This window comes from Lactuca serriola, chromosome 1, assembly GCF_051521515.1.
Source record: "Lactuca serriola cultivar US96UC23 chromosome 1, Lser_US96UC23_V15, whole genome shotgun sequence".
Lineage (NCBI taxonomy): Eukaryota > Viridiplantae > Streptophyta > Magnoliopsida > Asterales > Asteraceae > Lactuca > Lactuca serriola.
The window spans coordinates 30,697,364-30,711,704 of record NC_136408.1 but is presented as its reverse complement, the minus strand read 5'-3'; the positions used below and the strand labels follow the sequence as shown (position 1 = coordinate 30,711,704).

The 14,341-nt window shown below is 33.7% G+C and overlaps 1 protein-coding gene across 1 annotated transcript; it reads right to left on the bottom strand.

The window, feature by feature from the left end:
* Positions 1–13,009: 13,009 nt before the first annotated feature.
* LOC145053096 (uncharacterized) lies at positions 13,010–13,805 on the bottom strand. Its single transcript, XM_079001078.1, has 2 exons — positions 13,537–13,805; positions 13,010–13,424 (listed from the first exon to the last, which is right to left on the bottom strand). Exons 1-2 carry the CDS (start codon positions 13,803–13,805, stop codon positions 13,010–13,012), a joined length of 684 nt encoding a protein of 227 aa, XP_078857204.1.
* Between the last annotated feature and the right edge of the window lie 536 nt (positions 13,806–14,341).

Genomic DNA, 14,341 nt, shown 5'->3' with positions numbered 1-14,341 from the left:
TATTTTAATATTAAAATTTAGTTTATTTATGATTACACTTTATGTTTGATATTTATTTAACCTTATTAACAAACTTATAATCATTATTAGAAATACACTACAATTTATCATTTTTAACTATTTACAAACTATTATCTGGGTTATTTAAGTTGACTTATAATGTTATATTTAAACTAACAATTTAAGTATTTTATACAAAAATTTTCAAAAGTTGTAGCTTTAAAATGATAAATGTTTACATACAACATTATATTAAAACTAATATGTTAAAAGTTAAAAATATAACATTATAAGTAGAAGTAAATATATTCTTTTAATATTGAAATTTATTTTATATATGATTATATTTTAGATTTGATATTTATTTGACCTTATTAACCAACTTATAATCATTGTTAGAAAGAAATTGAAAAGTCATGAGAGTTTCAAATGAATGTGGCGAAAGAAAAAATGTTTCTTTTATAAGTATAGTTGATGAATTCTCGCGCGTTGCGCAGTGTGCAATTATATTGTTTAAAATCTTGATTTTTATAACGGGTATTTAGTTGTTAGAAGTTACTATGATCAAGTTAATAAAATTAATCAACGTCCGGATTAAAACGCAAGACCTTTAATCTATAAGAAAAACCTCTACTACGTGGGTTAGTCTCACATTGACATTTAATTAAATATACATTTCAGTTTAGGTTTTATATTTAAAAATATACATAATTTTTAACTATTAGAAAAATAGTCTTATGATATTTTGATTTATCGTTGTGATTTAATATCATTTTTATTTTACCCAATAAGTTATATGTATATAATAGGTTGAAAAAATGAAGAGTTGGTTTGAACTTAGACTAATAATTGATTTTAATGTATTAAATAAATCAAATTAAGGAGGTTAAAGTGAATGATTTAATTAAGTTAAAAAAAAAAACAAGTATGTTTGGTTAATTACTTGAAAGATCAAGAGTTTGCGTAAGTTTTAAATGAATATTTTGAATTAATATGACATTTATTATAAAATAAAAACCAAGATTAGTGAATAACTAAAAAACTATACATTTTAACAATCTTGGCATTGATATTTCTTATTAGGTGTTTGCTTTATAGTTTCAACATTTATTATCATTTCTATTATTAATTATTAAGAATTTTTTGTAGGTTTAAGTTGTGGAGGTAGCTTGTTCGAGCTATGTGTTTCTTCATAAAAGTCCAATTATTATTTTATTGCAATTAATGTGTTTGACTCATTACTCTGTTAATGTTGATTTAAAAAAATCACTTCATTGATCATTTTCAAGAATATGAAACATGTGAATGGATAACAACAATAGAATTAAAAACCAAGAGATACAACTTGTACAACAAACCTACAACAATTAACAACGGTAAAGGGTAAAGTTTCTGGCATCATCTTTAAAAACATCAATGCATCATCTCATTAAAAAGTACAAATTTCCTCATAAAGCAATAAATTCATCAGCTCATTAAAGTGAATTTCTACATCTCATTATGAATTTAACATAAAAACTTGCATATTGTTCAAAATGTGAGGTAGTCTTCAACTTAAATATTCATAAAATCTCAGAGTGTTTATAAATAAGTTCAACAAATTATGCATATTATATTTCAAGTGGAGTTAGAATCATAAAACTTGAAGTTAAATCCTCACCCTTGATTGCTCCATTTACCAATTTAATTTTATTTCCAATAATATAAACATATAAGAAGTGGATGGTGTAGAGTCTTGTCTTTCAAAAAATAATTGGTCATATCTGTTTGCTCAATAAAATATTGCATGTGTCAATTTTTAAAATAGATGTTAGAAAGTTCCCAAACGTAAGAGCTACTTTTATTCACGATTAAAAACATAATATGTGAACAAACCAACAAAAAAAAACAATTGTTTTGATTAAAAACACAAAATGCATACCTTGCTTATTATAGATTATTGAACTTCAATATTATATTGACAACATAAGACTTTCATTTATACAAAAACAGAGAACAAATGATTACTAATTAGACAAAAGAAGTATTTTGTTTTCGTTTAGGATATTTGTTTCTATAGAAGTAAATATTTATAGGCTAACTACATTTGGAAGTTTCAAATGAATGAGATTCATTACTTTGAAGGTGAAAGGGTGCAGAGGTTTCAAATGAATAAGGTGCTGGCAAATTTTTATGGGGATTTCAAATGCATGAGATTCAAGGAAAAATTCTAGCTTTATAAGTATGTATGATTGTATGCCTCTAGTACATCTAGAGAAGAATTTGTATTGCTCTAATATTGGTGATAGTGGATTTAAAGCGACTCTAGTAGTCTCGTGGTTTTACTCTCCTTTCTTGAGAGGTTTCCACGCTAAAATTCTGGTGTCTTTATTGGTTGATTACTTATTGTTTTAGGTTGATTATATTGATTATATAACTTGCATTGGGGCTGATTTGTTGCAAGTGAAAATATCCCATTTGTTTGCATTGTTTGCATCCTAAAAGGTTCATTCAAGACGAGAATAGCTTAGTTAAACGAAGTATTATTCCGCATTGTTATTTATCGTTGTGGCTACATTTTTCCCATGATAAAAAAATAAATTGAGCATTGGGATGCCAAGGGCGGCATAAATTTTTGGCATGTCAAGGACTAGAGGCGGTGTTTATTGTGTTAACTCAACAACATTGAAACCCTTTTTGAGTCACTCCATATGACCTAATTAAAAGAAATAAATTGAGGATAGAGAAATGGCATTGGGATGCCAAGGGTGGCGTAAATTTCCGGCATGTCGAGGACCAGAGAGAGTGTTTATTGTGTTACCTCAACCATATTGAAACCTTTGTCGAGCCACTCCAAACGACCTAATTATTATGACATTATACCCAAAAAATATCTTTTCTATAATTTTTCCATCACCGAGTTCTAGAACCAAGTATGTTATATTATGCCTTACTGGTTTCAATATATTTATTATAAGGGTTTTTATGAATTTCTTTTGTTGTTGTATGTTTTTGATTCCATATTACACAAACATATATTTATTTGGTTGTTTGTTAACTTGGTGTCTAGCTAATAAATATCGTCCTTCCATTTTTGTGCTACATTATTGTCATAAGTAGTCGTATATTTTGGACAATTATCTTAATAAATTAATCATAAAGGTTGTATTTTAAGATAAGTGATACTTAAAATGCTTTAAAATTGATAAATACAGTTAAAATCACAATTGGTAAGAAAAAAAAGAAAATTGGGACAAAAATGAAGTTGATAGGATCAAAACAAGATTTTCTCTAAAAGACGGACTTATCATCGCAATATTTCAAGACCGTGGAGCGATTAAGCATTAGAATTTAAGAACAATCGAGAAAAATTACACTTTGTGATGTAACAACTACCTCTCCGCGACACTACTTCCTTAATTCTATAAGTGCTCCGGATGTACGCTCAACGTACACGAGGCTGGGCAGAATCCATCATTGGGGTGGCTGATTGGGTACGTGGGGTGTACCCTCGTAAAGTCCAAAACTTCAATAAGTGCTTAATGACTTAAGCACTTAAGCCTAAACTTCATATCTATGGTCCAAATGCACCCTAGAGTCATAAGTCTCAAACTTTATGACTTTAAATGTCCAAAAAGTCCTTAATACATGGTCTTGACCCATTAAGACCTTCTACAAGAAGCGTGGAACCAAACTAGCCAAAGGGACCTCATTTTTATGCCTTAGAACCCTTCTTATGGTCTAAAAGGACAACCCAAAACGTCCAAAACCAAACATGCATAACAATGGGACTTTTGGGACAAGAAGAACATCATAAAGCTACTAAAATGAGATCCAAGCAAACAAGGCATAAAGGCAGCAACTTTTTACTTTCTGGGGCTTCCCAAGAAGGTGATGATTTAAGATCCACAAGCTTGCTTAAACTTCTAATATCCTTGATGCAACTCCTTCTTCCTTAAGAACACAAAGAACACACTTTAAGCTCAAAAAATTCTCTTATGGAGTTCGGGTTTTCCAAAAACGACTCAAGGGATTAAAGGCTAAAAGGATGGGGCTAAATGATCCATAAAGATGCTTAAATACCCCATGTAACACCCCGAGATTCAGGTGCATTTCTTTCACCCTTATTCTTTGTCAATTGGTCATGATTAGTCCTTGAGTGGAGGGAACCTAGCAAGTGAGTACGTTGGGCGTACCAGAGGGGTACGCTGCGCGTACTCATGCGCTTAGTTTGGACGCGGAGTCGCCAAGGTACGCTGGGGGTACCCAGAGTTATGCCGGGCGTACCCGACCCAGGTGCAAAAACCCTAATCCGTCTTGTGCACTATTTAAAGGGTGCTAAGGCTCATTTCTCAGCCTCCATATCAGTGAGTGAAACCCTAAGAGAGAGCCTCCCATCGTCCTTAGAGTGTGTGAGTGTTGTTGGAGCTAATTGTGCTTTGGTGACTTAGTGAAGAAGAAGGAAAGGAGCTCTTGGAAGCTAAAGCTTGAAGTGCCAATTTGGATTCGAGATCTACAGAGAAAGGGGCTACACTTAGAGGTATAAAGTTCAAAACTTTCTTCTTCTTTTGGTTTTTTTTGCATGTGCCATTTCTAGGGTTAAAAACCCCAAAGGTGGAGACTTTATGAGTGTAAGGTGCTCCATGGTCCGAGATCTGTCCCTTTTAAGTGGTATTAGTGATTTAGAACCATAAAGTTTCCATCTTGCTTGTTAGTTTGAGGTCATGCTTGAGTAATAAGCCTTCTAGAGTTAGAGGATGGAATATTATAGGAGTTGGTGGCTTGTTCAGCCATGCAAAGGCTTAAAGTCATCAACTTTATGGATTAAGAGGCTTAGATGTGGTCAGATCTAGAAATTGGACGTGGGTCTTAACTGTTTAAGACCTCAAGAGCTAAGGGGCTGAAGCTGGGGAGTACGCCGGGCGTAATCCCAGTACGCGTCGCGTACTGGGTGGCATTCCCCGATTCTGAGAGGCTTTGGTTGACTTTTAGGGTATGGTCTATTGTGGGGCCTTTTGAGTTATGAGAGGGGTAAAATGGTCTTTACCCTTTTGAGAGTGTCATAAGAGGACATAGTCTAGCCTTTGAGAGTTATATTAAATAGGGTATTTATTTCATATGATTAGGCGAAGGCTAGGCCAGCGTTTACCGAGAATGAGATTTACCGAGATACCAGAGGTGAGTCTTCTCACTATACTTTACCTAGAGTGGTAACAGGGTTATGTGACAGTATATTTTAGAGCTATGTGCCAGTGTATTTGCATGCTATTTATGTATGATAATTGTTGTGATATGTGATATGCATGATTCAGAGTTTACAAAGCTAGGACCAGTGGGTCCATAGAGTTAGGACCTTTTGGTCCACAGAGTTAGGGCCAGAGGGCCCACAGAGAGTGGGGACTAGAGGGTCCCACTGAGACACATTGACCAGAGGGTCAAACAGAGTTATAGCCTCGAGTGGCTAAAATGTGTTAGAGTGGTATTTTGGGGAACTCACTAAGCTGTATGCTTACAGTGTTACGTGTTATGTGTTTCAGGTACCAGTGATGACCGCGGGAAGGCGCCGACATGATTTATACACACACATGGGATTTTATGTATTTCGATCTTGGGGGATGTTTTGTGAAACAAGGATATGATACAATGACATTTTATTAATAAATGTGTTTTGAAAATGCGAAAAATTGTTTTAATTTTTACGGTGTTACACCCCACAAACCCTAAAATTAGGGTTTCACTCAGACATAAGTATGCCCATCGTACGTATGTGTACGCCCAGCATATTAGGGCGTGCCCTAATACGCTTAACATACTCACATGTACGCTTAACGTACAACTTCTACTCCCAAAATTACCATTTACTAAGGCTTCTTAGGGCTACATCCTTACAATCCAAGGTCCAAAATGACATACTTAAAACTAAGAGATGAATTTGAAAATTACCTGAAAACCGAGGTGTTACAGTGTTTATGAGGTACTGTGTGCTAAAAAATGGTAGCTTTATAGGTTTAACTCAACCATGCAAGGGTTGATGACCATTTCATGAGGTTAAGTTGTTAAAATTGGGTTTAGGGATTATTAAGCCATGCATAAACTTAAAGCTTCTGAATTTATGGATTAAGAACTTGTTGTGGAGTAGATCTGAAGTTTAGGCGAAAGGGTCTTAAGGGATTAAGCCAATCATATGAGGATTGGTTCACAAACCAATACGCCGAGTGTACTTCTATGTACATTGGACGTAATGGATTCGAACCCTGTATTCTGGTCGGTGTGAGTACGCATGGCATACGAGTTGGGTACACTCAGCGTACTCCCAACTGTGGGTTTAGAAGGGTTGGGCCATTTTGGGCTTTAGGTGCTTTTGGGTTTGGGCCACGGTTATTTGGTCCAATTAAGTGGAAAGGTAAAATGGCCTTTTACCCTAGGAGTCAAGTTTAATGACTTAGATTACCTATTATGGTTTATGACTTAATTATTAATTAGGGTATTATTTGATTGATTAGTGCGGGGATTCTCCAGTTCAGCATGCCGAGCATCTATTTGTAAATCAGTAGGTCAAAGTGAGTTTGCCCATTATACTATATGATACTAAGGTTTATATGTGTTTGTTGTCTTTGTGACTTTTTTTTGTATGCATGCATGTCTGTTTTCTATATGTATGTGGGGTAGAATAGACTCGTACGATTGAAAAATACCGAATGATTTGAAATAGACTCGGGGGTGAAATAGACCAGGTACAACCTTGAGCTAACATGTGAGTTGAAATAGACTCGGGGGTGAAATAGACCCGATACAAACTTGAACTGACGTATATGTATGGTATGCGGTATTTTGGGGAACTCACTAAACTTTGTGCTTTAGGTTTTCAGTTTATGTTTCAGGTACTTTCGGTTCAAATGGGAAGAGCTCAGGATGATCGCATCACATGCACCATGATTTTCCACCTTATTTGATCATGATGTATTTTTGGATGATTATTGGTTAATGGTATTATTACAACAACAAAAAAATGAATGAAATTTTTTGTCATAGATTTTTGGGACGTTACATACGGTTTGTGTGTTAGAATGTTTTCAGGTACTTCCAGTTCTAAAGGGAAGAACCCGATTTGACTGCACAACATTATTCCCCTGATGATTTTTCGCACCGATTACTACTATTTTACTATGATGATTTTGATACATTGTATTGTGACTGACTTTGAGACACATGATGTATCGATTTGATGATTTTAAAAATAGAAAATTTTATGTTGGTTTAGGGTTGTTACAGGTGTGGATAAGAAACGATGTGTAGATCAATGGAAACAATCGTTAACGGTTTGTAGAGGGAGCTTGTGGAGACGAAGTTGTGTAGAAATAACTTGCGGAGATGTTGCGCGGACGATGGTTTTCAAGTGTCAGTGGTATTTTCTTTTTTGGTAGTGCTGTCGATAGTGGTTCACTCAAGATGGTGAACGACATATGGTCGGAATTTTAAGACAATACTTCACCGTCGGAAAGCGTTGCGGTCTTAATGGTCCAAATTTATGTTGAGGTTCCAAGCTTCCATTCTTCAATGGATTTCCAGAGAAAGTGGGGAAGGAGAAAGAGGGGTTGAAGAGAAGTAAGATGGATTGTTTGTGATGATGGTAGGGCAAGAGATTAGTGTTAATGGACCCTTTTAATTTTTTTATATTATTATAAATAATAATAAAAAAAAGACAATACAATCATTTCAGGTATGTCAGGAACAAAGCGTGCAATATTTAAACTTATAACGGTTCGGGTTAATTTTTGAAAATAAAGACTAAACGTGCAATTTGATACTTGGACCAGGAACAAATCGTGTAATTTACTCAAATTTTAATTAATTTATTTGTTAATATTTAATTCTTTAACAAGTATTTTGACAAAACATAATAAATTTTTGAAAATATAATACATTTATCCTCTAATAATTTTTTTTTCTAAATAACAAAAAAAAATATATTATTAACCAATGTGAATAGATGTTTCCACAGATTGACACTCTTTAACTTTTAAAAAGACTAAACTGCACAAATGGTCCATATGGTTTGCTCAAAATTGTCACTTTGGTCCAAAAAGGTATGGACTAGCACCACAGGTCCAAAGTTTTCATTTTGTTGCTAGTTTGGTCCAATTTGTTTTGAACATTTTCATAATGACGATTTTGTCCTTAACTTTTTCCTTATTTAAATATTTTTTTTAAAAGAAAAATAAAAAAATTGCATTTTCTATTTTACTTTTATAATTTTTTTTATAAAGGAATAAAAATAAATAAATAAAATATACAATATCTTTCTTTTTTCTCTCTCTCTCTCTCTCTCTCTCTCTCTCTCTCCTAAAATCCACAACCCCATCTTCTTCCATTCTCTTATAAACGCTAACACCACCGTTATCCGCCACGCATCTAAGTTGGAGCGCCATCTCTCTTACACATCTGATAATAGGGAGGTGGTAAGACGAATCAGAAGATCGAAGACAAATCAGAAGATTGAAGGCTCTTCATCTGCAGAAATCTGAGTTGGAGCGCCTTCTTCGCTGCCGACGCCAATTCTAGGGTTTCTACACCTTCTTACTTCGTAGAATGGTAAGCTTAATCGTACAATGGTAATCCTCCTTTCCTCATGTGTGTGTGATTTAATCAACGACACACAAAAACCCTCATGTGTGTGGGTTTTTTCAATGGGCGCACAAAAACCACATCCCCATCTCTGATTCCCTGTACGCTTCTCATTTAGACCTGAAACCCAAAATCAAAGGGGAAAGGGGGTGATTTTTGAAGTCTTTTAGTGTAAACCAATGGAAATTACACATAGGGATTGCAAAAAAAGTAAAGCGTACATGTAGATGATGAACTCGTAATGAATCAACGCATGGAAGGGTGGGATTCAGAACATGTTATGGGTTTGTAAGAGAAGAAGGAGGTCGATGGAAGAAGTTCAAAAACCACCTTCATCCACCTTTCTTCTTCCCATCGTCAGAAACCACCTCTTCCCCAATCTCTCTTCACTGCAATGCTGCTACAACACCACCACGGTATATCGTCGGCACCATCCTCCTTTCTTCTTCTCGATTTCTCTTCACCTGTATCATCATCCACTATATCGGTTTGATTTCTAGTTTGGTTTTATATGTTTGATTTGTGGATTTGATTTATGGGTTTGAATGGGTTTTGATCCATGGGTTTGTGTTTTTGATTTCCTGTGGTAGAGTTTGTTGAAGTCTTGTCTATCGGATGAAGGAGGGAGAGTTTCAGACCTGGTGAACTGATGAAGGTGAAAACTGAACGAAAATAATGAAGATGATTTTTTTTTCTTGAAGATAAGCCCCATTTGGATTATATATTTGATCTAATATGAAGATTTGCTTAGGAAGATCAATTGAGAGAGAGAGAGAGAGAGAGAGAGAGATTGTATATTTTATTTATTTATTTTTATTCTTTATAAAAGTAAAATAGAAAATCCAATTTTTTTATTTTTTTTTAAACAGAAAAATATTTAAATAAATAAAAAACTAAGGGCAAAATTTTCATTATGAAAAAGTTCAAAACAAATAGGACCAAACTAACAACAAAATGAAAATTTTGGACCTGTGGTGCTAGTCCAAACCTTTTTGAACAAAAATGGCAATTTTAAGCAAACCATAGGGACCATTTGTGCAATTTAGTCTTTTAAAAATAATATTTTACAAATGTCATTTCACTCATCCACTTTGAACTTTGTAAAACATCATTTTTATCCATCAGACTTTCTAAACTTTCGTGTTTTATTCCATCCATCGATAATTTTGTCACTAGTACTAATCTTTTATATTTATTTACCAACAAATACAATAGTATTTAGTTTTTATCAATATAATCTTTAAATTCAAATTACATGTAGACACAAACGGTAGACAAAATACTAGTTATATATTAAATGGTTATAGAACCAACCTTTAAAATAACACCCAACAGATTCCAACTAAAAATGTTCCATTTTGTAAGACATTAAAGTTTAATGGTTATTGCTAGCAATTGATGACCTGGGATCAGAATGATTGGGGAGAAGGAAGAAGTAGAATTTCTTTGAAACAAATGGTTAACTACGGTCTGATATGGGAACATCTTTTTCTCAATCCAAGACTCTTGACCTTATAATGTGATGGGACGTGGTTGGTCTAATAGTATATCAAAACTTTGATTTTAATTTTGGTATATATCATTAAAATATTCATATGCGAAAAAAGTGACAATTTGTTATAACAAAACTGATTTTTAAGTAAGGAAAATAAAATATATATTGAATAGCACAACTGAAGAATCAAATTGGACCCAAAAAATATGAATTTCCGCCCCCTTAATGATTATGAATGTTTGAAAGACAATGAGTTTTGTTCGTTGATCTATTTCAGGTGAGAATTTCAGTCCGTTCCGATACCGAAAGAAGTTGGGGCTAAATAACCGCTTAAAAAAATTGTGATGACATAATCACTGATGTCATCATAACCTTACATTCGCACTTGTTTAACACTTGTTGTCTAATGTCTATTATCATGTATTCGGTGATTTAAAAAAAGAAATACTGAAATACATTCATAATAATTTTATATTTAGCGATGACTCGCTCAACATTTAAAATTAAAGTATAACTAAATTAAACCTATCTTAAAGTGGTCAAGCTTTTGCAAGCCGTCACCAATGAATATGACGAAAAATATGCGTTTGTTGAAATCACAAAATTTTGAATATTGTTGTTCTAACAAGATAAAACATTCTTTAATAATAGCTCAATCTAGTTTTAGTTGTGTAATATATAAAATGCTTGGGGGTCGTAGAACATGTTCGTGGGACAATAAATTACTGTTGGCAATTATGAAACTTTTAAATAACATCATCCAACAATACAATTAAGATGCCAATTGATAAGTGCAATGATGATAACAAATTAACAACGAGAACTAGGACATGCGCAATTTGTTTGTATGTGAGATTTTTGTTTCTATTTTAAGTTCATAATTTGTACATATTTTACAAAAATCTATTTACATTGAATACGATCTAGTTCCAAAGCTAATTACGTCAAACTATAAGTAATATTGCATTATTATTGATTCATTGTCTACTTGTTTTTTGTCATGTCTTGAGTTAGAACAATATTATTATATCAATAAACTAGTTACTTTCATTTTTAATTATTTTATTTTCAATGTTAGTTAATCGGTTTTTCGTAATCAAAACAACTAAGAGCTTGATGCTAATGCCAGGTCGACCCTTAAGAGTATTGATTGTGTGCAACTAGGTGTAATACCATTTTGGTGCCACTTCATATGACATATTACCAATGATGTTATAACACCAAGTGGGGAAATGATCACCATGTTGCATCTTGTTATAACACCAACTTTTTTCTATTTTATAATTTATTTATTTTATTCGATTTTTTTTTAATTTAGACAAATACTTTTTAAATATAACATAATAAATAAAACATAATCTTTAAAAATTATAAATAACATATAATAAAAACAATTTTCAAAGATTAAAATTAACATATAAATTAAATTACACATAACATCCAAATTCCAAAAAAACAATACAACGCTATTCGTTAAAAAAACATTTTCTTAAAAACTAAACGCTATTCGTTATCGTTATTGTTATATAGAAGATATAATCCGCCAAGTCCTCTCGAAATTGTCTGTGTTCCAAGGTTGTAAAAATCGTTTGACGTTAGCTAGTCGGTGGACTGGGGTTAAGGGATTAATCGGCTAGACGGAGATTATTCGGATGATTAATCGGGGACCATTAATTGCTAATTTGTTGAATTTAAAAAAATTAAATATGACTAATATCATATAAAAGTTCATAAATACCCCTAGTATCATAACAAAATAGGTTATTATGATTAATAAAAGACTAATCATACCTTAAATAGTTTCTATTGAGATATAACTTCTTCAAAGTGTTAAAATTTCATCGAGTTCTACTGTTTCACTCATTGTGTATGCAGAGATTAATCGCTTGGCGCCCTCTAATCGGTCGAGTAGCGCCTAGGGATTAATCGGGACCTAGTCGGGATTTTTACAACACTGCTGTGTTTATTTGCGTCCTGAATGTCAACAACTTGATGCAAATGCTCTGTTGTTCTTGGTTGAAACTGAACGTGTCTAGGCTCCGTTGAGATATAATGTGCAATATTTCACCCTTTATCTTCTACTACCATGTTATGCATTATGATACATGCATACATGATATATCGTAGAGTTTCTAAATCCAATGATCGTGCTGCATGTTCAACTATATGCCACTTCGCCTTCATCACTCCAAAAGCACGTTCCACATCCTTACGTGCTCCTTCTTGTTTTCTCTTAAAAAAATTGTCTCGTTCTTCAATCGGGTGGCGGAATGCCTTCACGAATGTGGAATATTGAGAATATATTGTTAGATAATCATGGGACCACTTCATATATATGTAATGTTATCATGAAATCAATTTATTATGGTAAGAATATAAATTGTTGATGGACCGATTTATAGAATATTTACTTACCATATGGGTTGAGTTCCCGGTTTGACTCAAGATCCTCAAGATCCCTTCCATCTCTCACATTAGGGTTTATATCCATCTATATATACATGTGATGAAAAGCAAATCAAAACACACGAAAATACACTAAGAAATTCGTATGGTTCATTGCTGAGGGATTTTAGAGAGAGTTATTGAGATCAACTGGAAAGCTCTTCCTAGTCTCTAGATCCGAAAATCTCAATGGAAAAGGTATGTAATCATTCTTTTATGTTTAAGTTTTCTTTTAATTAGATTCGAGATTAAAGATCTTCATATTATGCTTCCGCGTTTTACGTTTTGGTTATGAAAATAACCAACATATATTCCATTTGTAAGGTAATACCCATATTTGTATTCGTTTCCATTCACCGTGAAAGGAGCATCCAGGGTCTTTCCATTTAAAAGATCGTTGAATATTGGCGACTGATCAAGAATGTTGACGTCGTTGTTGGAACCCGCAACCCCAAAAAATGCATGTCAAATCCATAAATCTTGAGAAGCAACAGCCTCTAAAACCGACGAAGGTGATCCGTGATGACCACTTGCATATTGCCCTTTCCATGTTATCGGGCAATTTTTCCATTTCCAGTGTGTGCAATCAATGCTTCCGATCATTCCGGGAAACTCATGGCGTTCTTCATGCGCCGCATACAATTCTTGCAAATCATGCAACGAAGGTTTCCGCAAATACACATCTCCAAATGTTTCGACAACACCCCTTGACAATGTATACAAACTCTCCCTTGCAGTTCTTTTGGATATTCTCATATAGTTGTCCATGGTGTCAGGTGACTCGTCCATAGCCATCAAACGAATGGCCACAACACATTTCTGCAACACCTTAAACCCTCGTCTACCTCTAGCATCATATCTCAATTGAAAAAATTCATACCTAAACATAAATTAACTACAGTTTATCAATATATTGCATATGTTGTAAAATTAAAGAAACATGTACTAGATTTTTATTTATTTTGTATAAACGTATAGTAAAGAAGCAATACCGACTTTCCAAGGCGTTGACGATCCGTAGGAACACATTCTTACTCAAACGAAGTCTTATTTTGAAGTCCTTCGATTCGTATACACAATTATCTGCAAAGTAATTGCGATATAGATGTTCATGTCCTTCTTCGCGATTTTTGTTTAACATCGCACCTATTGTTAGTAGTGGGGTTGGGTCTGGTTGTAGCAAATCGGTAGTGTAATAATGATACATCATCCTGAAAAAAATATCGTCACCTGAATCATCGAATGAGTCGAAAGGGTCCATATTTTTTTTGAAGATAATTGAAAGTATGTAGAGAGAAGAAGAGAAATTGTGTGGAATTTTTTATAAAATGGTAGGTATTTATACGGTAAATGGTTTTTTTAACAGTTAATTTTTTTTTAATACCGTTGCAAGGGAACGTTTTTCAAACGTTTAAATTTTGTGCGTTTCATCCGGTCGTGACGCCAACGAGTTGCACTCTCGATGAGCAAAAACGAGTAGGAGGCGGTGTTCCCCCTCGTCACGACACCGTTAAGGCATGCCACCTCAGCACAACGAGCATGCACAATGCCCATACCGTCTTGTCTAAGAAGTGCAAGGTGGGCGGCCTTACAGGGCCCTGAAATAAAAAAAATAAGGCCCTGGATTTCTATTTCTATATATATATATATATATATATATATATATATATATATTATCTGAAATTTAAAAAAAAAACATTTGGTTTAGTTGGATAGGGGCGCGCATTATCTTCTCGTTTTTGCCAAAGGGTTCGATTCCCCATTTGTGTAACTCTTATTTTGAATCAGACAAAATTT